Below are 26,969 nucleotides of genomic sequence, written 5' to 3'. Positions count from 1 at the left end.
GTGAGTTTCCTATTACGGCTATTAGACCTACTTATTATTGAGCACTATCCTCGGTAATGCGAGGGAACTCGAGTGTAAAACAAAGAGCGTGGCACAAGTATTCCATGGAATATGAGTCTCGAATATACTACAAGGTGTCAAGAGTTATATTAATTGGAACTGCGGTAATATTTGGTCCCTTAAATACAATTTGTTAAGCTGATCGTCTATACAAGTTACTTAAAACCCCATCCTAGTATGTGCCTCCACAACCCTAACCCTAAATACCAATTTACTTGGTGCTAGTGAACTGCCCAACCTGAGCGTTTCGCACGGCAAGTCCTCCGTTTGTGTCATGACATATCCTGAGAATTCGAGAAATTTGTTAAGCATCAATGCTATCTCGGTATTGTCGCTCTGTTGCAATAAAAGTCAAGGCGGCTCGGCCCCTGCAATTGAAGGGCCTCGCTACGAGGTGATCCTACCCCAAGGACGTCATGCGAGCCTACGTCTTCCCATTCCCTCCAGGGCGATGAAAATTATCCTTCTTAGAACCGTGGGGGGGTCGTGCGGGGACGAAAAGTGTCCTTATGCATATATTTCCAATGACCTTTCGAATTCGAACTGTGTTGTACAGAGCGGGGTGGCACATCCAAGCCGGCTTGTTATGCGGCCGCTGGCTGGATCTGCAGATTCTTTCCTTCTTCTCTGCGTACATATGTAGTTGAGTGGCGAGTAACGATGATGTCTCAAGGACGTGGCCGCTGTTGGCCCAACGCCTTTGCTTGAGCCTACCCGTGCGAAAGAAGAGCTACGTCATAACTTGCATAAATACAACGAAACAAACTCCTTCATGGCAAAAGAGAGTGATTCATCCTTTCTATGCCATCTTAGAAATTCGTCAGTGGCTCCAAGATCATAATTCCTTCTCGATTCAAGCTTTTACACGGAGCAAGAATTTCGCAGCCTTCCCTTGTCAAACATACATCATGCTGGATTATCAATACCTCCCCCTGGAAGAGTCTCAGCTACGAGTACTGACCCTCCTAGCTGGCGAGTTTGACGATCCCCTGACCGGCGTGTTGACACATGAACAATTCCTCCCGGCAAATTCGGACGTGCCAAAATATGAGGCGATATCCTATTTCTGGGGTGACCAGATAGACATGGCGACGATTGCCATCTCTCAAGGTCGCCATCAGAGGAGAAAACTAATCAGACCTGGCCTAGCAACTGCCCTGCGACATCTCAGACGACAAGACCAGCCTCGAAACCTCTGGTGTGATTCCATCTGCATAAACCAAGACGATCTTGTCGAGCGAGCGGCCCAAGTTCTTCTCATGGGCGAAGTATATCGAGAAGCGGACCGGGTCATCGTTTGGCTTGGACCAGAGGAAGATGACAGCTCTGCAGCTTTGAAGATACTCGACCACATCGGATCCAATGTACGTTTCGACCCTGCCAGATACGAACTGTCCCCTCTCACGGGGACGAACAGGAAGAACAGGAAACTAGGAGATCCGAACTCGGCCCTCTCGTACAAGCAAAGAGAGTGGCTGGCGATCAAGAAGCTCTTTGCCCGACCTTGGTTCACAAGGCTCTGGGTCCGGCAGGAAATCGTTCTGGCGAAACCGTCCGCCATCGTTGTCGCCGGTTTCGCGACCACCACCTGGTCGAGATTCGGGCAAGCCGTGGCATGTATCGAAGTCAAGATTGCTCTGGGCAACACAAACTCGCCCTTCTTGACTCGGTTCGTCAGCGACGTCAGCAACATCGTCGCCCTCTTCCGCACCACACTGTTCAGGCATCCGGTTGCGTTGCTCAATTTCACCCGCTCTTGCCAGTGCAGAGACGATAGAGATCGGGTGTACTCGCTCCTGGGCCTCATTGACCCTAGCTACAAGATTTGTCCCGACTACTCCCGAAACGTCAAGGACGTCTGCAGGGAATTCATGTTTAGCATATATAGAGAAGACGCGAGGCTGGATGTGCTAGCATTTTGCGACACGGCAGCGAGCCCGAGCTGGGTGCCCAACATTCCCGGGCAGAACCCTGCGCACCACTTTTGGCGCAACTTTGCTACTGGATACTCTGAGGCTCGCTTGGACATGATGCAAGGGGACATGATGGGTGTCAGGGCGGTAAAATGCGGACTTGTGTCGAATCTCATTGGCCATATACCAAGAGGATGTGCTGAGGACGAGTTGAAGGAGCGAGTAAAAACCATGTTGAAGCAACAACTTGGTACGGACACTAGGAAATGGAAAGATGACGCGACTGTTAAACTCACGCAGGCATTACTAGGTGGTCATTGGTTTGAAAATACCAGTCATCAGCATGACCCCCAGTTAATGGGAGTGGTATCTGTACTCAAGAACTGGGTCGTCGAAGACTTGGGCGGAACAAACGGTAAAGACGCCTTTTTGGACATGCTTGTAATCTGGGCCATGTTGAACGCGCTGCCTGGATGGTCCGTCTACCGAGCAAAGAACAGCCTCTTCGGCATTTGTTCAAGCATGTGCCTACCCGGCGATCAAATATACGCCGTCCTTGGCTGCAAAGATCCCATTATACTTCGAAAGCGCCGAGACTTTGCCTATTACCGTATTGTTGGGCCGACGTATATCCACGACTTTTCATGTGGGCAAGCCATCTTGGGGCAGCCTGCTTTTAGATCAAGCTTCGTTGATTCATTTGACAATCCGTATTTAAGCTTCGAGAGAGAAGATGGCTTAGGAAACAAAGGCGATCCACATCTCCAACATATCGACTTCCCATACAAAGTCGAGGACGATCATCCACTCTGGCATAGAAACAAGGGCTCTGTCGGCCGTAATCAGGTTGACTCTTCGCATCTCGAAGCATTCTATAAACGTGGAGTTCGAGTAGAGGAAATCCTTCTCAAATAGTCATTTATGCTTCTGCTCATGTATGTCCCGGCATTCACCCATACCTATCCAGGTCTGACAAGCGGGAATTGCGCCCAGAGCAGAAGAGGAAGCTTGCGGAGAGGGAACCCAAGACTACTTCTTAATCGAAAAGGTTTGTGGGCCTATTACAGCCTATTCTTCCACTTTATCCTGTACGATACGCTATTTCCGGGTTCATCTCTCTTCTTCACTGCATCCTTGAAGCCGGACAGCATCGCCGCGTTCTGGAAGGCAATGCCCTCGGGCGAATTTCGCGTGATGCCATCAAAAATGGTTGCCAAGCGTTGGCTCGACCGCACGGAACTCTCGATCCCACTGTTGATGACCTGTTTGTGCATCCAGAGCTGGTTGATAGGCACAGTCTTGATTCGGTTCGCCAACAAACTCACCGTTTCTTCCAACTCAGCCTCAGGAACGGACATCAGAACTAAGCCCATCGATGCAGCTTCCTTGCCATCTATAAGATCACCCGTAAACAGCATTCTCTTCGCCTTTTCCGGTCCTATTCGATGCGCCCACATGGCTGTTGTAGGACAACCCCATGCCCGACTCGGCGGGTAGCCAATTCGAGCATCGTCCGCCATGACGACCAGGTCGCAACATAGGGCGATATCACTTCCACCTGCGACAGCAGCCCCGTGAACTTGCGCTATGGTGGGTTTGTGGCTTCGGAAGAGTTCTGAGTAACACTCGGTGACTTCGCCCATTGTCAAATAGTCCTTGAAGGGATCATAGCCTTTGCATAGATCCTGGCTGCCTTCGGTTTGGCCGCGTTGGGCATGTTCAGCATAAATGCCCAAGTCATAGCCCCCACAGAACCCAGGTCCGTTCCCTTTAATAATGATACAATGTACCTTGGAATCGAAGTTGGCTAGGCGAACAGCGGCTCGTAGCTCGGCCGGGATATTCTGGTCGATTGCGTTGAAATGCTTTGGCCGATTGAGAATAATGTACGCCACTTTCCCATCAGATGACGTTTTGTAAATGATGGATTTGAAGTTGGTATTCTCCATTGTGTTTATGGACTGTCGGCAACTTGGCTTGTACTGAGCAACTAGAAGCGTCGGTGACAGATATGCAGAATCTTGTGTTTCTGAGTGTAACATGAGAGGTTGCAACTCGCGACAACGATGCCTGGTATTCCATGTACAGTTGTTGTACCGAGGTTGGAAACATGCCATAGCATCAAGCAGAGAGACAGTTGTTGGAGTGATGCTTACAAGGGTGTCCATGAGGTTGCTTTACCCGTGAAGCCGAGCTACCCCACACTTCGGCCAGCTCATCTTCCCGTAGCCAGTATTCGTCGTGGGTTTTTTTGTTCCTCGTTCGGAAGTCTGCACGGGTATCCGAGTTCGCGCATCCATCTTTCCATTATGACTGAACACGGAGGTTGCGGGGTGATTATTTGCATATTCCGCATGGCTAACTGAGCCAGTTCTGGCAGGAAGGAATTTCCTGGAAAGGCGCCGATGCGTCTCGAATGAAGTCTAAAATTGGATTGACCATACTTTTCTGGCTTATCCGCTAGAGGTCTGTGGAGTGCCTCTGGCGTTTGGCTGGCTGACTGGCTGGCTTGGCTAGACTTTGGGCAGTTTGATGCTTGTAGCTGAATGTCTGAGATGCCGAACGAAAGCCATCAGGTTTCGATTCACGAACCTGGAGCGCAGCAGTGTTGGTCGATGGCGCATCTACTATGCCAGGGGCACAGTCTTTGAGGTGTCTCGACCTGGTGGAGAAAATGATGTGCCAACCATCTTACAAAGACTCTGTCCCGTCTGGTAATATATTGTTCGCTCAACCGCTGTGTGACGCCTATTCGGTCGCCGTCATGGAGTTGTAATGGGACATCTGGAGTGACTTGCCGCCACTGGCCGGACAATAGGCGCATCCAGTTGGAGAATCATGTCAGATTGCTTGACGATGAGAGCAGATGCGACGTGGTTGGCGTAGCGCAGCTTCACCCAAATATGCTGTTCACAACATGATCGGCACTGGAAGAAAGCCATAAGGCTCAACGTTGTGCCACCCCCTTCCACAACCCATGGTCCGTCTGAAGATCACCAGGCGGCGTGTTTAGTGAGTGTGCATCAAATGCCCCGGGTCATTGCGGTTGCGACACGTTCCTGAGGAATGAAACGAGTCAGGTGGGCGAGCGCTCGTGTGTCGCTCTCGCAATAGCACCATGCGTTGCATGCCGACTTCGTCCTCGTCAACGAGACGGTGATGCCTCCATGCGCCGAGTGGTTGTGGCCATCAACCCAGGCCTGAAGCGTCTGGTGGCTGGAAGGAGCTGGAAGCGGCGAGAGCTTGTCGGCTGGTGCTTGAAATCACCACCAGCGAGGACTCGAGCACTTGAGTAGTTGCCCAGTAGTCAGAAATAGCAGTGGGGTCCACGGCCAAGTTTCGAGTAGCCTTGTCTTCACCTGGCGACCAAAACGTCCGGAAATACCGAATAGCCACCCAGTGGAAGCAAATATAGCCTGCATTACTGCACGGCGCTGTTCCTGGGCACAAAAGATAAATCATGACGGCCTCCCTGTCGTGCGTCCCCCCATGTTACAGGGTCGGCAAATTTCCTTTGTTCTGTTCCTTTCATCACTCGGTACTTTGCTCAAGTGCGGCTGTCGCGATGCTATTCGCGCCCAGGATTGCTCTTGCCCACCTGTGGATGTAACACTTAAGGTGCCACGGATGCTGGTATCTGGCTACAGGCGGGTGTATCTACGTAACGGGTGCGTTGCCAGTATACATGTTGACGTGCTAGCGTGTACTCGACCCTAGGTGCACAGTACATGTCGTCTCTTGTTCCGAATCTTTTTGCACGGCGTAATGCGCGCCCCTTTTGGTTGGGGCCCTTGGCGCTAAGCCGGTTTAGGCAACATCACTCAATTGGCAGCAAAGAGAGGCAGGGTCGGCGGCGGGAGAGGAACCTCCAAAACCCACACCCCCTTCGCCTGTTGGTCTTGGGTGAGCGTCACGGTCCAGCCTGCGCCAGCGTCGAGAGAGAGAGAGAACCTTTACCCGATTTCTTGTGCGCCGCCTCTGGCACCGAAAATTGAGGATGAGACCATGGTCTACGAGACAACGCAACCCCAGAAAAAATGAAAGTGCCTCCGCCCTGCCTCCGTCCCCAACTCTCCCCCATTCATCATCCTTTTTCCATCGCCATCATCACCAGCACCATCGCCGCCGCCGCCGCGACTTGAGAAAAGCGACCACAGTGCAGTCTAGCATCGCTACAGCTCCACGCCGCCCGACGACAGCCCCTGGTCTGCCTCGACTCAATCACACTTTCACCATTGACGCTGTACGGCATCACAGCCATTGAACAAACCTTGACAGTACAGTAGTCTTTGTCATCGACTCGTGCCCACAGCACTGCCCACGAACACATCTTCATCCTCGCTTGCCTCGCCTGTCTTTTTTTTTCCTTGAAAAAAGAAAATCACACATCTTCTCTGTTCATCAGCAATCGGTCAAACAGCAGTGGCCGAGGTCAAGGTATGTTGCCTACATGTACCTGATGAAATTTTAAATATCGACAGCCGAATATCCGCTAATACATCATGAACTATTCAGGCACCTGACACGGCGTTCCGACAGTTCCAAAGCCACATCAGCGAAAATGCCTCCCAAGGCTGACGGTCGGCGTAAATCTGGCAGCAAGACAAGGCTTGTTGTTACTCTCAAAATTGCCGCGTCTAGATTGCGCGAAGTGATGCACGCCGAATCTCCCGATGCTGAATCGCCCACCCCAAAAGAGTCTTCTGAGCCCAAGGACTCGCCTGCTCCGTCTGCCCACCTGGCCGTGTCCGGCGTGTCGAACGGTGACAATGCTTCCGATTCCAACGCTGCGACACCGGCAGCCGAGGGAACTCCTGCACCTGCATCAATGGCGCCTCCAACAGATGGCCGAAAGAAAGGCGCAAAGAGGTCTGCAGCTACGATAGATGGAGTGCCAAAGCCGCGCGGAAAACCGGGCCCCAAGAAGAAGCCCAGATTGTAAGTCTTGTCTTGCCGCCAGCATATCCCTTGCAACCGGCAGATGCTTTTTTACACGGTCCTTCGTACTCAATTTCTAACGTATTCATGTCTACAGGGAGGATGGCACAATCGATCACGCCGCTGTCGCTAGAATGCAAGCAGCCAAACTTGGCCCCAAGGCCAACCAGGGAGCCATCAATGCTGGCCTTCGCGCTCTCGATCGATCTGGCAAGCCTTGCCGCAAATGGGCTCGAGGTGGCTTCAAGCTGAAGAGTTTTACCGGTGTAGTTTGGGAGATTCCTCGCTGGACTGCTCCAAACACAAAGAAGTCTGGTGAAGACGACAATGACGAGTCTGGGGCGGCTTCGGCCTCTGCTGACAACAGCAGCGGCAAGGAGAATAAAGCCAATGGCCAAGAAGAAAACAGTGCCAACAACAGCAATGCTGGAGGGGATGTCGAGATGAACAGCGCTCCTAGCATCAATGCTTCGTCACCGGCTCCTATTGCTATTTCTGCCGCATCTTAATCGGTGGACTTTTTTTTCTTCTTGTCTCACCTATTTTTGTCTTGCTGCTTATTTTTCTCATTTCCATTTTTCCCATTTCGCGACGGTTGGAGTTGGCTAGGCGTCTTCGTCGGGCCACATGGTTGACGTGTCACATATTTCGGGTTATCACGGTACTGGACCGTTGGCGTTTCAAAGGTTTCGGGGGCAAGTCATTGGAAGCACGGCTCAAGAATTAAAAGGATACATTACGGTCGGCGTGCTGCATGTACATTACTGTTAGAATTGGGTCTGTGTCAACAGCGAAGTGGTTAATATACTGTGGTATCTTCAGGTACAACACTACGAGGAGCTCCGACTGTAAATTTTGGCGATTGAATGGCAACAGTCTTCTTTCGGACGTATTCATTGATTGACGCTCCAGCCCTGAGAATCAAATATATACAGATGTATCATGGCATCCGTAAGCATCATCTACAAAACGCTTCGCTGATGCCGAGTTTGTACACTTGTCAGAATATGTTGGGGGCATCTACAAGTGCAGTGAGCGGGTGGCAGCGACATTTCCCCAGCGCCATGATCATCTACCGTTGACGCTCTGATGGTGCGTGGGTTGGTGAAGTGAAGGAGGTGTTGGCCAGGACGCACAGTGCATTTTCTTCAAATGCTGCTTCTTGAAGGGAAACCGCAGACTGAGCCTGCCTGGCTTGGACCCGACAGTTACTAGTTTTGGGCAAGCAAGTGAGATGGATTCATCCGTGATTCATGTGTGAATCAGGCCTTGTCGATTCGATGTGGGAACGTTGTTTGGGGTTGGGACCGGCGGGACAGGCTTAGTCAGGCGCTTCGACGGTTTCGGCGTGCCGGCTGTGTGTCCAGCCAAGCAGGTAGTAGTACTCAGTTTCCTCGACAGACCGGCTGGGGGCTCCTAGTGCTGCTTTCCAGGGTTCGCAGCAACCTCCAGCGATAGAAAAGGCACTGTGACCTCTTCAAAACACCAAACATCAAATATTGCAATGTGTTGGATTTTGCCTGGCATAAAATGAAAGCGCCAATATGCGCTTTTTAAATTATGGCAGTACAAGGTAGATGTAAAATACGGACTGATTAAGACTACCCGCCAGCGACTAGGTGGCTCGTCGAGCTGCATATCCAGAAACCCGAGCTGCGCTGTTGGGTGTTCCATGTCAGGCCAAGGCCCTTTTGATGGCTGGTTTCAGCACGTGTTGGCTCTGAATCCCAGCATTTGAAGTTGACGGCGCATGAGCGTTGATAATAAGAGCAACGGCATTGCTTCTCTGATAACGGGATCCACTAATTGCCTATTTAGCTCATGCTCCACCAAATCAATCTACAGCATAAGCCCCAGCATAACTTTCCAGCACCAAGCACCAATAATGCTTTACTTCTGCCTTCTATCTAGTTTTTGAGGAAGGGAGAGACAAGGTAAAAGAACATTAATTTTCATAATTTTGTCTCTCATTTATATATATTAGTTTCATGCAAGACACTCAAGATATTTATACTCTAACTACGTGATTCGGTACGTTTAGGGGAATTTCGGCTGCTGCCCCAATAGCAATACTCGGGCGCATGTGCCGCCGACCCTCGCAGCATGCAGAATCCACCACCGAAATCGGCCCCCGGCTCTGACTGCTTTTCCCCCCAAAAAAAATCCGGTTCCACCAGTTGACCATCCGTCTTCCCTTTTACCACAACTCCCCATCCGCACATTCGCCAATCCCTTTCATCACAAATCTCCCCTCCTTCCGTACACAATGGCCTCAAGAGGTTTCTCCAAGTCTCTGCGTGCAGCTCGCCAGCTGGCTGCTCCTCGCGTCCAGCAGCGCTCGTACATCGCTGCCAGACAGCTGGTGCGAGCTGCTACTGCTGCTCGCCCTGCCGTCGCTGTTGCTCAGCAACAGGTTCGTGGTGTCAAGACCATGGACTTTGCCGGTCACAAGGAGGATGTTTATGGTATGTCGTTTTTTGTATCCAATTGACGCCGTTGCCGACGGTTATGAGCTAACCGCTAATTTTCTTTTTTTGTACAGAGCGTTCCGACTGGCCTCAGGAGAAGCTCCTTGTGAGTCACGACCCGAATTGCTTTAGAAACAGGCGAAGATTCCTCCTGGGATCTCTCAGAGAGGTCAATTGGCGCATTGCAAGTGCTAACTCGCAGTAGGAATACTTCAAGAACGATACCTTGGCCCTTATTGGCTATGGCTCCCAGGGCCACGGCCAAGGTCTGAACCTCCGGGATAACGGTCTCAACGTCATCGTCGGTGTTCGCAAGAACGGCAAGTCCTGGCAGGACGCTATTCAGGATGGCTGGGTTCCTGGAAAGAACCTGTTCGAGGTTGACGATGCCATCTCACGCGGTACCATTGTTATGAACCTTCTCTCCGACGCCGCTCAGTCGGAGACTTGGCCTGCTATCAAGCCCCAGCTCGTCGAGGGCAAGGTAAGCAACTACCACTTGCATTGCAATAGAAATGAAAATAGTGAATTGGGCTAACTTTTCTTTTTTTGCAAGACCCTGTACTTTTCTCACGGTTTCTCCCCCGTATTCAAGGACCTCACCAAGGTCGATGTTCCCAGCAACATCGATGTCATTCTTTGCGCTCCCAAGGGCTCTGGCCGCACTGTCCGATCCCTCTTCCGTGAGGGCCGTGGTATCAACTCCTCCTTCGCCGTTTACCAGGATGTGACCGGCAAGGCCAAGGAGAAGGCTATTGCCATGGGTGTCGCCATTGGCTCTGGTTACCTGTACGAGACTACCTTCGAAAAGGAGGTCTACTCTGACTTGTACGGTGAGCGTGGATGCCTAATGGGTGGTATTCACGGCATGTTCCTTGCTCAGTACGAGGTCCTGCGTGAGCGTGGCCACAGCCCCAGCGAGGCCTTTAACGAGACTGTTGAGGAGGCCACCCAAAGCTTGTACCCCCTGATTGGTGCCAACGGCATGGACTGGATGTTCGAGGCCTGCTCTACCACTGCCCGCCGTGGTGCCATTGACTGGACCCCCAAGTTCAAGGATGCCCTCAAGCCCGTCTTCAACAACCTGTACGACAGCGTCAGGGACGGAACCGAGACTCAGCGATCTCTGGACTATAACAGCCAGGCCGACTATCGCCAGAGGTACGAGGCTGAGATGGAAGAAATCCGAAATCTGGAGATCTGGAGAGCCGGCAAGGCTGTTCGGTAGGTTACAAACGGACTTCTCCTTCTATTTATAGTGGTTTACTAACCGTTTTCTATAGTTCTCTGCGACCCGAGAACCAGAAATAAGCCGTGGAGTTATTTTTGCCGTTCGATTGTTCACACAAGGGAGTCTTTGGAAAATGGGCTGGCTTGACCCGCATTTGTACTTGTTAGATACTCAGAGGAGGGGGGATCTGCCACGCAGAGCTGTGATATCGAATAAAAGTATTGAACATGTTATGTTGAGTCGACGTCCTGAAATGACGCTGGGTATATTTGTATTTTGTAACTGTGCAATGTCTTGCATATGCCTTTATGCGCTTTACACTTGGTGGACCCCGAAGGTTGGCGAAATGGCGAGAATGCATATGGCTGGGGGCAATCAGAGTGACCCAGTGAAATGCCTCAACTGGAGCCGTCCAACTGCAGGTTCATGCCGTCCATCGTCCTCGGGTGTTGGCACTGGCCTCGACAGCCAGCCAAGTGTCCTCACCTAGGCAGAGTAACTCCGATTTTAATGTCGGCAGTCTGTCGAACCTACAACAGATTCTTCATCGCACTGCATCGCCTGCCAACTTGCAACGGGTACTCTGTTGTCCGTACGGAGCATTCGTGTTAAAACACGGGCAGACTAAGATCGCCACTGCCACGCCCACAATCTCCAACTCAGCAGCCTTCAGCGCCACCCATCAGACGGACACCACCCAGAGACCACACCACCATGCTCGTAAATGAAAACCATTTCACCGTCATAGGCCTGCTTCTTGTACCAGCTTCCTGTCTCCCTCTGTTCTCGGCTGTACCCAAGTGCATGTTGAGCTTGACCACGACTCAAGAAAACCCCAGCCCTCTCGTGCAAGCCACCACCAGTCCGCATTGGTTGCTGCCAAGGTCAAATCGTGACGATTGAAGACACTCAAAAGTACGCAAATGGCCTGGGTGTCATTGAGGGTGCCATTTGTAAAGACTCGAGCATAGTATTACATAACTACATATGTAGGGCCTGGCATTAGGAATGGAGCACTGCAGCGGTGCTGGCTGGGCGCGTGATTGTGATTGTCGCCGTGGTCTATACCAGCCGGAGAGTACGTGCGTGCACATGGGAGCAGACACAGAGGGCAGACATTTGTGCCCAGCTCCTCTGCCGCCGGCTGTTGGGCAGGCCTTGATGCATGTTTGCACCGGCAAGAATTTCAGAGACCAAGGGCAAACTCAAGCCAGCTTTGGGCATAGAGTCGTAAGAAGCCGTCCTAATCACGACATACCAGCCTCTCGTCCAGTGCTTTGGGATCATCGGGCTGCTGGCCACTGCCGCCGCTGTCCCAGACAGCATTCATCCATGGAGAGCCCATGAGAGGCTGGGGCAGTGGATCCGACGTGCCGCCGTCCAGGCGTCCACCAGTCAATGGTTAATGGCGGCTTCAGCGTTCCAGCGTTCCCCATGTCCCGCTACCAACATTGAAGCAGACACGGAGTCAAGTTGCCGTGTCATATTGATCAGTACTGGCGCCTGCAGACATAGCACCGACTGGACATCTGGAGCAAGCTTGAGATCAGGTCAACTGGTTGACACCAATAATTGCCCCCCCCTTGCGCGCGGTGGCCCACTGTTCAGGTGCTCAGGTCTAGTGCCGCCAAGTGCCAGCGTGCATGTGTCTGGTACGTCGACGTACCCTTTAACTCTTAGCTCTGCACCCTGTACTCCGTTCTCCGTACTTACCCATGGAATCGCCAGGTGTCTGATCCTCCAAGCGCTGGCATTTATCCAGCGTTTGCCGACGACACCCTCGTATCACTCGACCAACCTTTCGTTCCAAACCTGTGCAGCGTTTCAATCACCGCTCGGGCCGTGACAGAATACCGCTGGGTAAAGAGGCCAGCACGTCGCTTTCGACCAGGGCTCCATCGTAGCCGAGCCGAAGCTCAGCAGCTTTTATCTTGCCAGTCGGCCAATATAGAGTGGCACACTGGCTGGCATACTGGTCCGACCAAGCAAGCAGCTTGGCCTTTCCAGGGTCACCAGCTTAAGTGCTGATTTCTTGTCTGGTTGAACATAGCCGGTCAGGTACCGCCTACGTGCATACGGAGTAGCTCGCTTGCTCTTGAACAACCTTGTCGAACAACATCACATCACGGCAACAACCACCGATCCGCACCACCCGGCCAACCCAACCCTCCAGGCACGCAGAACAGCCCCTTCCCGCTTTCCGGACCTGTCTGGTATATCATGGCTAGCCTGGAGCAGCATGGCTCATCTGGTTTCTCAGACTCAGAATCGTCAGCTGGAAGCTCTGGCCGACCGCATTCCCGCAACGCCGCCGCGTACACGCCCGAACCGCCGCATCGCTCCGGAGCCAGCTCTCATTTCTACACGCATCCTTCCCGCACGTCCATCTTGAGTCCTAGCCGTGGTCTGCTGCTCGATCCTGTTCCCGGCCTCGCCTCAGCGACGTCGCGTCGCGAAACCAACAACATGAACGACTCCAGCCTCAACGACCTGGCGACCATGTGGAAGGCCAGTGGCACCCTGCCCTCCTTTTCCCGCGGATTCGATATGTTCATGGCACCGATGTGTTCAGAGAGCTCAGACCCTGCCGCCAAAGACCACGATTCGTTCTTCGTCCCGTCATATCTGTCCGAGTCCACCTATGTTCACAAGTTGGAAGCTGCGCACAGGGTTAGGCTTCAGGCTCGAAACGAGGCTTTGAAGGAACACAGCCACGAGATGGCAACTGAATTGGCTCGCAATCAACCTGGACTGAGGATATATCCCACGTCACTTAGTACCGGGCCAGGACTGCCCCGCACGAGCCTGGACCGACTGAGCTGGCCAAAGTTGGAAGACGAACTGACGCCGCTACCGAGTCGCTGGAACCCTGGTGATTCGTGGGGGTCTATTGAGTTTCTAGAAGCTGCGCGATCTTTGAAGTTTGTCGGCCCCCGAAGTCACCAAGACAGGGACCACGAGGCGGCTGCGGCGCGAGCCGATCACCCCATGCCCGCAGAATGTGGAATATACTATTACGAGGTTCAAATCTTATGCGGAAAGCGCGACGAGTAAGTCAAGTAGACCTTGAAACCATGTTGGAATATCCGTCAACGCAAAAAGCAAGCTGACAGTATGGCAGCGCTACCATCGCCGTTGGGTTTGCCACGAAAGATGCGACCATGTCGCGGCCAGTAGGTTGGGAAGAAAATTCTTGGGGGTATCACGGAGATGACGGCCGTTGCTTTTCCGGGACCAATACCGGACGGCCCTTTGGTCCAACGTTCAGCACAGGAGATGTCATTGGCTGCGGCGTCAACTTCCGCGACCACACTGCTTTTTTTACCAAGAATGGCGTCAAGATCGGTAAGCCTCCTTGATCATGGGAACAATGACGTGTGGGTGGCTCTGTTAATAGTACATGTCCAGGTGTGGCCGTCAACGACGTCGTCCGAAGCAAGATTTTCCCTGCTATTAGTCTGAAGAAGCCAGGAGAACATATCATAGTCAATTTTGGGCAAACGCCCTTTGTTTATGACATTGATGATATGATGAGAGTGAGTATCTTGTGCAAAACTTTCAGACTATGCGCCATTCCGGCACACCTACTAAATGGGAAATAGGGACAACGGAGAAAAATCCAAGATGAGATCGAAAAGACTGACGTCTCCAGGCTTGAGTCTGGACTGGGCGAAACAGACCTCATACAGGCCTTGGTCTTGCAGTTCTTGCAGCATGATGGCTATGTGGAAACGGCCCGAGCTTTTGCGGAAGATATCAAGCTGCAGAAGGAGGCTCTGAACTTGGATCCTAATGTCACTGTCGACGGAATCAACATCAAGGATGACGAAGACGCCAATAACAGGCAAAGTAGGCTGACAAATCTCCACTTGCTAGTCGCCAATGCTAACACACAATGTAGAGATTCGAAAAGCCATTCTTGAGGGTAACATTGACCGTGCGTTGAAGCACACACACGTTTATTACCCACGAGTATTCGATGAAAATGCACAAGTTCATTTCAAGTTATGTTGCCGGAAATTCATTGAAATGGTCCGGAAGACGGCACAACTGAGATCCGCAATTGACTCGAAGATGAGCAATGGGCATAGACCCGGGTCCAGCTCTATTTCGCAGGACATGGACGTTGACGTCAATGGCGAAGACGACATGGCTTGGAACGAGCATACGAATTTCGAAGCTGATATGGAGAACGCCCAGTTCGAGTTGCTGAAGCTGGAAGAAGAAATGCTCAGCTACGGACAAACGTTGGGGGCCACGTATGCACGAAATCCGCGAATTGAAGTCAGCAAAGCACTCGAGGAAATTTGGGCGTTGGTGGCGTATTCCAATCCTGTTGTGGAACCAACAGTTAGCCACCTGCTTGATAAGAAGGGCAGGGTAGCTGTTGCAGAGGAACTCAACTCGGCTATTTTGGGTAAGTGTCGTTATGAGCGCAATATCTGTCGACACCAAGACTGGTCACTAATTCATGGACAGCGTCCTTGGGCAAATCTTCGCAGGCATCTCTTGAAAAGCTCTATGCCCAAACAAGTGTGCTACTTGAGGATCTCCGGGCGGATGGTGGTGCAGGTGCATTTGTCTCGGTACAAGATGTTGTGGGCAGCATCAAGGCCGGCCCACGATTGTAGTAGAATTGGAACTAAAGATGGTTTGTCGCATTCATCGCAGCCTATCCGAGCTATCCTTTCCCACTGTGTTGCATTAATGAGGCGGCGTTCCTGGCGTTTGGCAGCTTTTCTATTTTCTTTTTCCCTTTCGTCTTGATTCTTTGCCTTTTTTTTTTCTTCCCTCGAAATCCAACATGACAACTGGGCGGGTGGGTAATGGTTTTTGTGAGCATGTGATATCTGAATCCAGAGGTGGCGTTGCATGAATTTTACCTGCGCTCATTTGATTTACGAAATTGGATGCTCGAGAGAAACAGTGGTATCATGTATGGTTCCTATCAGCACTTGGGATCGTACCAGTCGGACTTGCGGTAGATGACTCAGAGAGGGGAGAGGGGAGAGGGGAGAGGGACGTGTATGTTAGTTGAGAATGATAGCGGATGCGGAACAGCGATATAGACGATGTCGATATCCAGCCGTGGCATGCAGTTGTGTATCAGAGAGTAGCGTCACATGTGTGCTATTATTCCATTGCAACCGTGTGCGTGGGCTTTCATGCTCTCGTGGTTATTTGTATTCGTGCTCGAGATAATCCGCAGCAGGCAAGGTCTGCAATCTCACCAAAGATGGGGTGAAGAAACCAAAAAAGCCCGCATCTCAAGACATATTCATCATTTGAGACAGGCAAACGGGGCAGAGTAGTGTCCCGTGTGCTGCTGCTCCTCTATACAATCAAGCAACATCTATAACCAATGCTTGCGCTGGCATCAACACCTCACCTAGTGTACAAGACTAATTATACAGCACGACGTCCCCTATTTCTGCGTGCCCGCTCACACGGCTCCTAGTGCCAACACCATTCGTACAGTCTGCGGCGGTGCTCGACGAGCCTGTCACAGCCCTCGAGGCAGGCGCCCAGCGTATCGTCTTGCCACCCAAACGAGGCATCTAGAATCAGATGCGTGTACGCGAAGACCTCGGCGTCGAACAGGGCCGGCTCGGGCGCGCCAAAGAACCACTCGTCGAACCCTAGGACCGCGTCGAGCGTCTGGAAGGCGGTCCTGGCATCGCTGTACAGCTGCTCGGGGAGGAGGAGCGGTCGGCGTACCGTTTTGAGGATCTCGTTGGTCGCCGCGGAGCGGAGGGTGTGCAGGAGCGGTGTTGACACGAGGGGCGACGGCGGGAGATATAGCCTTGCGAGGAGGGGGGTGTGCCTGGGCGAGATGTAGAGTGCGTGGAGCTGAGGGTGTTGGTCAGTGTGCGGCCGGTTGTGATGGCTGGGGGGGGAAGAAACATACCCATGCTGGACGGATGGATTGGGCTATTAGCGAGAGGTACGCTTCTGTTCGGGGGGAGTTGGATTCCCGCACTGACGAGTAGCTGGAGTATTTGTGCGCGTAGTGGGATATGTTGGTGCCCGTGAGGGGAATGTCTGGTCTCGAGTCGGTCGTTGGGGGGAGGAGGAATGGCAAGGCGCCGGATGGGGAGGCGTGGTTCGTGGATGGGACGAGGTCGACTTGGATGTTGGCCATGCGCAGGTATGTCTGGCTTTGTCAGAGGCATGCGGTTGATGGGTTGGACTGGACTGGGCTTGGCGTACCTGCCACTTCAAACAGGTGGGATTGAAGCTTGGCCGGCCCCTGAGAGCATCCTCGTCTGATGAGAAGACGTATAGTTTTGCGCGGGGCCGCGTCTGGTCCGGCGCGCGGGCGGGAAGAGGCTCTGGTTCGTAGGTGCGCAGCGGGAAGAGCTTGAAGAGGGAGCGGATGGGACGGGGGACGGCGAAGATGCTGCTGGGTTCAGAGGGCGCGCTGGGGGCGGCGGTCGCAGCGGCCATGGTGGCGGGGGTTTCTGGGACGGAATACTGCAAATAGGATGCTGTTTTGATATGTATTGATTGTGTGTGCTCCTGGGGAGAGGACTGATGTAGAGGTGGCTCGCGGTGTCTGATGGCTAAGTAGTTGGGGCGGCCTTTCACGATGTCGAGCTTTGGAGATTTTTGGCGTTGCGACAACGTCAACGGCAAGGAGGGTGGGGCGGCAGTTGAATTGGCCCCACACGGCCTCGACGTCCGTCCAAGGAAGCCGTTGACGTGTAAGTGAGTTGTGAGCGCAGCTTCCCAACGTGTCTTGTGTTGGGTTTCAGCAATTCACCACTTGCCCTGTGTTGCACAATATTTGGGCCTTTCCCCGTGGTGATGGACTGCCGGGGAGGGTCCTTCACTGCCCCAGATGTCGGCCGCGTACATGCACGGGCACGCTCACGTAGAGCCAGGTTTACAATTCTGTGGCAAATATCCAATCAATGGCTGGCCTCCGAGAATCGACACCTCCTCGTTTTCCCAGAATTAATAAGTCATCCAGCACACTCTCACAGCTCCATATTCGTACTGTTACCGGCTGGTCGTGCTTTACCAGGCGCTTTCCCCGTCCCGATCTGGAATCAAGCCGTCTTAAGCCAAATACAACGACGACTTACACGCTGCAATGGAAGGTGATTACTGCGAATACTCTGCGGACTTTCCTTGTCTTGGTGACCGGAACGCACTCTCCACAAAGTACTTTGCTTGGGTTTGGGCAACAAGTAACATCTACACAAGAGAAATTAATGGGGGAGGTTGTACAGACGTAAATGTGACCGTTGATAAGTTCACCACACATCCCCCAAAACTACAAATATCTGCCACAACTCTCCTCAACACTTCGTTTTGGAAGCACTAGGAAACGATACTGCTCCCCATCATTTCACAAAGCCTAGCAGGTGAAACGTAAACGCCCAACCATGCCTACCATCGTCGGCAAGCAAGTCGGCCCCATCGGCTACGGCCTCATGGGTATTCCCATCCCTTCCATCGCCAGCCATGCTCACTCAAACCATCGCTGACATCCCCCAAACCTAGGCCTCACCGCCATTCAGACCCCAGATACAGACGAAGCCAACTTTACCGCCATCAAAACCGCCATAGAATCCGGCTGCACGTTCCTCAACGGCGCTGAGTTCTACGGCACCGGCCCCGAAGAAAACTCGCTCACCTTGCTCCGCCGCTACTTTGCCAAGTACCCCGAAGACGCGGAACGAGTGGCCATCAACATCAAGGGCGGCCGGGACTTCAAGACTCTCGGCTTCGACGGGAGCCCAGAGGGCGTGGCGCGGAGCATCGAGCATTCGCTGGAGCAACTCGGCCCCGTGGGACGAATAGCCCAATGGGGGATGGCGAGAAAGGACCTGAGCCACGACTACGAAGACGAAACACTCGCTTCTATTGACGGCTACGTCAAGAGCGGCAGGATAGACGGCATCTCGACAAGCGAGATCAACGCCACCACGTTGCGCAGCGCAGCCCGCAAGTTTCGCATCTCGGCGCTGGAGATTGAGGTCTCGCTGTTCCACACGGATGCCCTGACCAACGGCCTATGTGCTGCCTGTGCGGAGCTGGACATACCCGTCATTGCCTACTGTAAGCATCCAGTGGTCAAGACCATCCTAGCGTTTTCCTTTGCAAGCAGCGTGTTGATGAGAACCCAGCCCCTCTCGGACGCGGCCTACTCGGCGGCCGCGTCAAGAGACTCGACGACCTCGCTCTAGACGACATGAGGCGCGACCTGCCGCGGTTCAAGGACGAGAACCTCCAGGTTAATCTCGAGCTCGTGCAAAAGGTGGAGGCCCTCGCGAGGAAGAAGGGCTGCACTCCGGCCCAGATTGCCATCAACTGGCTCTTGGCGCTTTCGAAGCGGCCGGGGATGCCCGTCATCATCCCCATCCCTGGATCTTCCGACCCTGGAAGAATCAAGGAGAATGCTGCCATCATAGATCTCACAAGTGAGGACATGGCAGAGATTGACGGCATGCTTCAGGGCTTCGTGGCAGCTGGAGACAGGTATCCTGCTACTCAGATGAAGTACTTGCAGTTGTAAGCCTGTTTCTTGAGAAGTACTCAGGCCACAGATACCGAATGCTCCCGAGGCACCTTTAAAGCATAGCTTCTCGTCTAATGGTCCACCAAGCCCATAGAATGGCTGCATTCGCTTTAATCGAGATGTGGTTGTCTTGTCGCCCGTCTTGGTAGTGCCATGGTTTTGGTGGAGAGGGAGTGCCAGTGAACCTGTAGTTTGAAAGACGGTATTTTCCTTTCTTTATTTCATTCCCTATTAGCTATTAATATTAAGGCTATTCCGTACGTATGTCATATAAATAAAACCCATCTGCTTATGAAGATAACCTACACCACTCAAGCAAATGTCCGCAAAGACCCATCACAGCGAAGACGTTCATGCCCGAAACTACATTGAAAAAAAAGCGCCCGCGGCAGGTCAAAAAGTAGACCTAACGGATACCTTGCGTGCTGAATAGTCATAGAACCGAATACAATGCCCCGAAGTGGGCGAGTTCACCGTCTTCTGCAAATTATACAACTCTTCCTCGACCTTGACCCACACTTCGGGCTCCAGCTGGCATGTCATCCAAAAATTGCCGCCGAGGTCCTTCCCAAGCACAGCGCAAACGCTCTCATCGAAATTCGTGCTCTCCATAAGGTAGTACGCTGCAGTCATGCGTCCTGGAGGGTTCCATCTGGGACCATCAAACACATCGGCACAAACAACAGCTGGCGAGAAATCAGCGGCGGAGAAGAGTTGCAGAGGGGAAAAGTTATGGAATTCAAGAAGAGGAATCCTGGACACATTGTATATGGGGAGCGGGTTCTTGCCGCGCTTCTTCTTGTCGATAATATGCTTGGCCAGGGCGAGCAGTTGGTGTTCCGAGGTCTGATCTTGCATGTTATGTTTGTGTTGGAGGGCTATGGCGCCGATCGTGTCGGTGGCTTCTTCAGGGGAGATATACGAGTAACAGGGCAGTGTCAGGTTTTGAAGATACTCCCCTGATGGATCGCGAAGGGTGGACATGCGGCATCGTAGGTTGACCAAGGATGTAGAAAGGACGCCCCTTGGTTTAAGGTCAGCTGCGGCCTGTAGCTTGCTTATCCAGGCTAGGATGATGTCTGCGGCGGTCGTAACTGGTCGCTGGTCATCATCCTCTAATATGCCGGCAATGTCTTCCCGAATCTCTTTCATGAAGTCATCATAAATTGCCTGAGGGATGAACACCATTCTGCTCTGTAGTGGTTTGTGACTCCGTCGTCTCCACCATTTTGAAATCGGGTTCTGAGACAAGGCTTTGAGTTTACTGTCCACTCTGAGCTCGTCGAGATTCTTCTTTTCTTCGGCGCTCATGACCAGATTTGCAAGTACATCCTCCCGCGCCCCAAAGACGGTAGCAACCTCATCCGTGCGTCCGGCCATGCATAGAGACCAGTTTTGGAGGAGGGCCTTGAAGCCTGCTGTATCCATGGAGTTTGGCGGCCACGAGAGCGTTACAATAGTTGCGTCTCGAAATGAAAAAACACGGAGGACTAATTGGGACAAACCCCCATCGACAATGTCCTGCACAGTTGAGGGAACATCTGGCGGGAGAAAAAGACGTCGGTAGTCTGAGGGGTACCTTTGAGTAAAGGCTCTTTTGTTTGGCAAGATGAAGTGCTTTCCAATGGGGTCTCTTTGAATAGGAGTATCGAAAAACTTTTCGTGGTAGAAGGTGCAAGGAGGGTTCTGCGCAGTGAATACCTTTGGTGCATATGCCTCCATCAATCCATCATTCTGTGACAGCAAATGGTCAGTTTCTGCATTCTTTAAGTGCAGAGTCTCGTCTTCATCATATTCATGTAGATTAGAGACAATCAACTTACCCGGACCCGTAGTCGAGTTCCAAGCTTCTTCCAGTCCCCAATCTCAAGGAGGGTGCAAAGAGATTGGTGCAAGGGAACTACCGAAAGCACGTCATTGAAGCTCAAGACCCAGGTGACCAGTTCCTGCTGCAGTGTAGACTGGTCCAAGAAATGAAGCGGGTATACCACCTCGTCATGCACAGGAGTCAACTTTTCTGTCCCAGCCTTCTTAGGCCGTCGCCCACAGCACGAGAAACCCATCTCGACGAAGTCTGAACGCTGTTCACCTTGAGCTCAAGCCCGGGGACTAAGGAGAGACGATGCCTGGAAGCATTTCGCAACTGCCCTTGTGAGGGGGGATGGGAAGACATGCGCTTTTGTAAAAAAGGTTCACGCTGTTCAAACCATGATGGGTCTTGCTATCGATTTAGGGTCTAGAATAAACGCACCCGTCAAGACAGCTCGCTTTTGTCGCATTTTCAACAGGACCGCAAAGAGATGTGAGTGGTTCAGTAAAAGACCCCCAAGTTGAGACGCTCTCGGGAGACCCTCCTGTAACCATGAGAGCTCGAATCGGCCCCGTTGGCAAGGTGAAGATGGGTATGCTGAAAGTGAGACATCCTGTTAGCGGAAAGGCTTCGCATAGAAGTGTCGATGCTTCTCCCACAGCCTCTAGTCTTGCATCCGCCTTGGGAGCTAACCCGGATCGAAAATAAACTTCGCACATGAGTAAACAATGACCAGACCAAGAAATCATAATGCCATTTACTGTAGGCTCGGATTCTTCATTCAAAAAGGACAATATTCGCGGTCCTTTTTCGTGGCCTTGCGTCGTCGGTTCATGCATCGCTGAGTTAAGGTATCAAGCGAACGACATTGTCTCACCGCTTGCAGGAGCCATAGCAACACGGCTCGTTTGGCTCTGGCAACCGGGAGTCTTTGATGGTCGCGACTCCTCGATACCAAATGCGCGTATCAAGTCTTCACGAGCATCTTTGGGCGCTCATTTCTTTCAATGAGACTCTGCGAACAGTAGCATCAGACTTGCACATTGGGCAGTTGAGATCTCACCCTCGCACCTACGATGACCACACTGCTGTAGCCGGCCGTCTAGAAGTTGATAACGTTTCGAAATCACATCTGTTTCCTGCTGCGGAGATAATGCTGGTGGATTTACTTCCTCCAAGTCTGCATTCGTTGTTGCCAGGACTCCTAGAGTTGAGAAAGCTATGATAACCAGACAAGGACGAGAAACGAAGACACCTTTGATGCGAGTTTCAAGTGGGAAGAAATTTTCATCGCAAAATAACATCGGGTGGCACCATTTGGACGCGGGCTGTGGAAGATCATGAGTCCATGACCCTTGAAGCAGTGGTTTTGGTTGGAACCAGGATGCAACGTGAGGGTGGATTCTCCGGCGACGTATCGCAGATGTGGATGCGTGCTCCTGGCAAAAAAGAGAAAGAAAAAAAAGCCAGCGACCTTGGCATAAATCCTTCTTATTGTAAAACAGAACTGGGTTCATGTCGACCAAACCGCACGCAGCAGAGCGATGTGGATTCGGCAAAGGTGGAGATGCCTGGAGCTGGCTGCATGCCAGATCGACCAAATCAGCCAAGGTCAATCTAGGCTAGGATTCCAAACATGGCAAGCACGACCCAGCTTGCCTGTGTCAGTTCCGCTTGAGCCTGGCGGGCATGACAGAAACAGCGAACAAGGGTCCGCGACCAGGATGCATGTCATGTCAATGTCCACTTTCAAAACTCGACATCGTCTCCAAAATGAAGAATAATTCTGCCTCTTTCCAACACACTAAGTGTATGACTGTGGTGCCACACACCCACATACGTGGCATCCAGAGTGCTCAAAACGCCCAACCCGCTCAGGACAGCCAGGACTGCTCAGGGCGCTCAGGGCGCTCAGGGGCATCCTCACAAGCCATGACAAGCCCCCATCGTCACACACGAACTCAGCCATCGTATTTGAACCCTGCCATACAGACCATCTGCCGTAGGCCGGGTGGCGGCACGCTGACAAGACAACTAGGCGGGTATCCGGCATGGCCCCATGCCTCATCCCATTACGCATTGAAGCCAAGACAAAAGACCACGCCGACTCACCGTCAACAAGAATCGGCAATATCGGCCCGCCAAGCTGCTTCTTATTTAACTGTCGTGACGCCATATGGCGCCGAGTTCCGTTCCCAAGGCACAGAACGAACATACATACAGAGTATTCAGTGCCCTGCGGAGAATCATTGAAGGAAAACTGGCAGAATGGACTACCCAAATGAACCTGCAATTCCTGAGGAGCCCTTTGGCTGTTAAAGAGGTTGATGCTGCATCGCAATCATACTATTGGCCCGGCTATTTCTTTCTTTAGACGACGCGTGGCACAAACAGTCAAGTTGGGCGTGATTCCCCAAATGTGCTCCATATGCGCCCCCCCAGCCCATCCGACTTTGCCGCGGCGGCGGGGGCAGGTGTGGTGGGTGGCAGGCTCGTTGCCTCAGTCGCCGCTTCGTTTTGAGGGACAGAGAGTGCGCATGAATGAGGCTTCAGTCCTTTGTCCTTCTGCCCAGTTGTCCAGGTCTAGACTACACCACGGCGGACCTTCGAAAACTCGTAAGATTCAGGGACCTGGCACTCCTGTGGCGCTTTGTGTTTCGAGACGTTGTTTGCACATTGTGTGAGACTCTCCTCATTAACACTCTCGTTGTCGCCATCATCTTTTACAACCTTCGCTGTGCTGCGCCATTGCTAGTTGAGGAGAGTGTTCCTCTTTCGATTCACTCGCTCTTGCGGCAGACAGTTTTTGTGCTGTAACTGCTGCCTGTCTCTTTCTTTACGCTCTCTTGACGTTTCGAGTGCATCGTTACCTTGCTACGTAACCAACTCGAGAGGGCTTGTGGTGGAACAAGGAGTCGTCGCAATTGTTTCAGTTCCAATATCCGTCACGTCCATACAAGATCAACCCGACCAAACTATTACGGTATCCTGATTCCAACTTGGCTTCGCCATCATCGATCTTTCTTCAGCCTCAAAATGGTTGCTTCCAGTCTCTCATTATCGCTTTTGGCCCTGGCGGGTGGTGCACTTGGCGCCGACCTGCCATCCATCCAAATGAAGGTAGGGCGAGCAGCTTGTTCCAAATGCGAGGTCTTTGGCTATGATTGACTAACAGGATACTCCTTGCTTCCAATAATATAGGGCTCCAAATTCTTCCTTCCTAATGGAACTCAATTCTTCTTCAAGGGTATTGCGTATCAGCAGCAGACTGGCGCAGCCGGCTCGACACCTACAAATTCGGGCTTCATTGATCCTCTGGCTGACACCAAGCGCTGCCAAGCCGATGTCCCTAATCTTGTTGCACTCAAGACCAATGTCATCCGAGTTTACGCAATTGACCCTACCAAGGATCATTCAACTTGCATGAAGCTCCTCAATGATAACGGCATCTATGTCGTCGCAGATTTGGGCGAACCAAGTCTTTCCATTAATCGCGATAATCCCGCATGGGACACCGCACTCTTCACACGCTATCAGCAAGTTGTTGACGAGATGGCCAAGTATTCCAACACGATTGGTTTCTTTGCTGGCAACGAGGTCAGCAATGCAAACAACAACACCGGCGCTTCCGCATATGTCAAGGCTGCTGCCCGTGACACCAAGGCTTATATCAAGTCTAAGAAGTACCGTTGGATGGGTGTGGGTTACGCTGCCAACGACGATAAGCCCATCCGCGATCAGATTGCGAGCTATTTTAACTGTGGTCCCTCGGAAGATTCGATTGATTTCTTCGGATACAACATTTACTCCTGGTGTGGCTCCAGCAACTTCGAAGCGTCCGGGTACAACCGGCTCATTGAGTTTTTCAAAAATTACTCTGTCCCTATGTTCTTTGCTGAATATGGCTGTAACTTGCCAAACGGTGGTGATGGCCGTACCTGGGACGAGACGACTGCTTTGTATTTGAAGAACATGACCGACGCTGTTAGTGGAGGTATTGTTTATGAGTATTTCCAGGAGACGAATGACTATGGTAAGTCACTTTGTTCAGCGATGCAGCGTGTGTCTGTACCCGTATATAATAAAACCCAAACAACTAATATGAACCCTGTCTAGGTCTGGTCGAGGTCAGCAGTGACGGCTCTGTCTCCAAGAGGAAGGACTTTGCCGCTCTCCAGAGTAAAATCAGCGCCGTCGACCCCAAGGGCGTCACAATGGATTCGTACAACCCGACGGCCAAGGTCATGGACTGTCCTGCTGTCAACTCATCCTGGCAAGCCAGCGCGACCCTGCCCCCTACCCCGAACGACTCCGCCTGTGACTGCATGTTCAAGGCGGCTTCTTGTGTTCCTGCAAGCAGCCTAAAGACTGATGACTTTGGCGATATCTTTGGTTACATCTGTGGCAGCGACCGCTCACTCTGTGCCGGCATTGATGGAAACTTTACTACAGGTAAATACGGCACCTACAGCATGTGCTCCAGCAAGCAGAAACTTGCCTTCGTGCTGGACGCGTACTACAAGAAGAACAAGAATGCGGCTTCGTCATGCGACTTCAAGGGTCAGGCCACAACCCAGAGCGCAAGTGGTTCTCAGTCTAATTGTGCCAAGTTGGCCCCTTCAAACGGCGGAAACTCTACCTCTTCAGGTGGAAGCGGCAGTGACAGCTTTGCCGTGATGGGAGCGCCCCTGACCAGAGTTGGAAATTCTGCTGTTGGGCTCTACCTGGCTGCTGCTCTGTTTGTCGTCGGCATGGTTGCCTGGTAGGAGGCAATTTGGCACAATACACTATGTGTTGCGGAGTTAAAACTAGGCGGAATGGGGAGTTATTTGAGGCTATGCGAAAGCACGCGTGTTGTGGTTTTAAGTTTTTGGAGGATATCTTAGAGCTTGTATACATAATCTAGAAATGCGAAATGGAATTTAGTTTGTATCCCCTACCGCCTATGCAACAAGTTGGCGGCCTTGGTCCTAGACTGTCGAGCCTCAAGCTGTCCTATTCGATCCGTCACCCAACCAGCAATGAGTCATGTCGTCGGATTCAAACTTGGGCTGACGGCCAACTTGACGATCTCCCTAGCCCAATGAATGTCGTCGCCTTCCCGACGGCGACCGAGTCACGATCAGACCAACATGAAGCATCAGGGGGCCATCCGAGGCCACGGGGGCAATCCATCGCTGACCCACAAAGCAGAGATGGACTTTGCTCAGGAATGGCAGAGTTCCGACTTCTTCCGGTGGATCAGTCGTTAGCATGAATAATGTCGGTCAGGATGGCAGTGATGAGTTGAGCGACCTCGTCTTCACAGTATCGTACATACATGTTACTATTACTATTGGCTTATGGCCGCCTTGGTAGCTGAGAGCTGCTGTTCAGACGACTCCACGGTGCCAAACGCCATGTTCAAAACATACGGTGACGACTTGCTACGGAAGTTCCTGCATATGCGACGCCACGGGCACTGCGACCCTCGCTACCCGCGTGGGACAGTAAACGGCACGCGTCTGCATTTCTTCCCCCCGGCCGGTCAACATCGAAGGCATCACCAATGGCTGGGCCACCCGCTCTGTATGTAGTATGTCGCTGCGGCTGTAGCCACTTGCAAAGAAGGCGCTGCCTCATCTGGCACAGGCGCCCTCCCCGCCCTCCCCGTCCAATTAAGTGAAACATTGGAGACGCCATCGGTCAGATCCGAAATGCTAGGTGGCAGGAACACTATGCGGTGAAGGGAGGGTGCGGTATCCAGCTCTGATAATGAGAGGGATGCGGAAAATGCAGAATCAGTGGCCCGCGTCACAATGCCATTATTTCAATGAAGTGCAGGGAAAACAACAACCGAGCGTTGGATTCCCCACAAGGTTGGGGATTTTCATGACCTGCGAGGCGGTTGGGATGCAACATTTGTTACATAACAGCCCAGGACGGTACGGTGTATATGCCGCGATGCATGGTAATGAATATAGGTAGGGTTCGGTGTACGTCATGACTAGTTGAAACGAAGGGGTCACTGGTTTGGCTGGCG

General features: G+C 52.2%; 9 protein-coding genes across 9 annotated transcripts; 6 read left to right on the top strand and 3 right to left on the bottom strand.

Annotated features, from left to right (window-relative positions):
* Positions 1–968: 968 nt before the first annotated feature.
* MAA_03011 (Heterokaryon incompatibility) lies at positions 969–2,888 on the top strand (the record flags this gene model as incomplete). The annotated part of the gene is made up of 1 exon (XM_007821009.1): positions 969–2,888. The coding sequence occupies one exon, from the start codon at positions 969–971 to the stop codon at positions 2,886–2,888; it is 1,920 nt and encodes a 639-aa protein (XP_007819200.1).
* Positions 2,889–3,034: 146 nt separating this feature from the next.
* On the bottom strand, positions 3,035–3,922 carry MAA_11117 (carnitinyl-CoA dehydratase; the record flags this gene model as incomplete). The annotated part of the gene is made up of 1 exon (XM_011413083.1): positions 3,035–3,922. One exon carries the CDS (start codon positions 3,920–3,922, stop codon positions 3,035–3,037), a length of 888 nt encoding a protein of 295 aa, XP_011411385.1.
* A 2,612-nt stretch (positions 3,923–6,534) lies between these two features.
* On the top strand, positions 6,535–7,420 carry MAA_03010 (uncharacterized protein; the record flags this gene model as incomplete). The annotated part of the gene is made up of 2 exons (XM_007821008.1): positions 6,535–6,911; positions 7,009–7,420. The coding sequence occupies 2 exons, from the start codon at positions 6,535–6,537 to the stop codon at positions 7,418–7,420; spliced, it is 789 nt and encodes a 262-aa protein (XP_007819199.1).
* A 1,757-nt stretch (positions 7,421–9,177) lies between these two features.
* On the top strand, positions 9,178–10,690 carry MAA_03009 (uncharacterized protein; the record flags this gene model as incomplete). Its single annotated transcript, XM_007821007.1, has 5 exons — positions 9,178–9,376; positions 9,454–9,485; positions 9,585–9,863; positions 9,936–10,603; positions 10,663–10,690. The coding sequence occupies 5 exons, from the start codon at positions 9,178–9,180 to the stop codon at positions 10,688–10,690; spliced, it is 1,206 nt and encodes a 401-aa protein (XP_007819198.1).
* Positions 10,691–12,830: 2,140 nt separating this feature from the next.
* MAA_03008 (CTLH, LisH motif protein) lies at positions 12,831–15,241 on the top strand (the record flags this gene model as incomplete). Its single annotated transcript, XM_007821006.1, has 6 exons — positions 12,831–13,660; positions 13,732–13,955; positions 14,019–14,146; positions 14,213–14,459; positions 14,512–15,027; positions 15,090–15,241. The coding sequence occupies 6 exons, from the start codon at positions 12,831–12,833 to the stop codon at positions 15,239–15,241; spliced, it is 2,097 nt and encodes a 698-aa protein (XP_007819197.1).
* An 823-nt stretch (positions 15,242–16,064) lies between these two features.
* MAA_03007 (uncharacterized protein) lies at positions 16,065–17,057 on the bottom strand (the record flags this gene model as incomplete). The annotated part of the gene is made up of 3 exons (XM_007821005.1): positions 16,065–16,460; positions 16,519–16,764; positions 16,821–17,057. 3 exons carry the CDS (start codon positions 17,055–17,057, stop codon positions 16,065–16,067), a joined length of 879 nt encoding a protein of 292 aa, XP_007819196.1.
* A 944-nt stretch (positions 17,058–18,001) lies between these two features.
* MAA_03006 (Aldo/keto reductase) lies at positions 18,002–19,134 on the top strand (the record flags this gene model as incomplete). The annotated part of the gene is made up of 3 exons (XM_007821004.1): positions 18,002–18,053; positions 18,120–18,677; positions 18,746–19,134. The coding sequence occupies 3 exons, from the start codon at positions 18,002–18,004 to the stop codon at positions 19,132–19,134; spliced, it is 999 nt and encodes a 332-aa protein (XP_007819195.1).
* A 396-nt stretch (positions 19,135–19,530) lies between these two features.
* On the bottom strand, positions 19,531–21,200 carry MAA_03005 (BCL5p; the record flags this gene model as incomplete). Its single annotated transcript, XM_007821003.2, has 2 exons — positions 19,531–20,871; positions 20,961–21,200. 2 exons carry the CDS (start codon positions 21,198–21,200, stop codon positions 19,531–19,533), a joined length of 1,581 nt encoding a protein of 526 aa, XP_007819194.2.
* Positions 21,201–23,983: 2,783 nt separating this feature from the next.
* MAA_03004 (glycoside hydrolase family 72 protein) lies at positions 23,984–25,713 on the top strand (the record flags this gene model as incomplete). The annotated part of the gene is made up of 3 exons (XM_007821002.1): positions 23,984–24,067; positions 24,149–24,980; positions 25,064–25,713. 3 exons carry the CDS (start codon positions 23,984–23,986, stop codon positions 25,711–25,713), a joined length of 1,566 nt encoding a protein of 521 aa, XP_007819193.1.
* Between the last annotated feature and the right edge of the window lie 1,256 nt (positions 25,714–26,969).

This window comes from Metarhizium robertsii, assembly GCF_000187425.2.
Source record: "Metarhizium robertsii ARSEF 23 chromosome Unknown MAA_Scf_4, whole genome shotgun sequence".
Taxonomy (NCBI): Eukaryota; Fungi; Ascomycota; class Sordariomycetes; order Hypocreales; family Clavicipitaceae; genus Metarhizium; species Metarhizium robertsii.
This window is presented reverse-complemented; position numbering and strand designations above follow the sequence as displayed.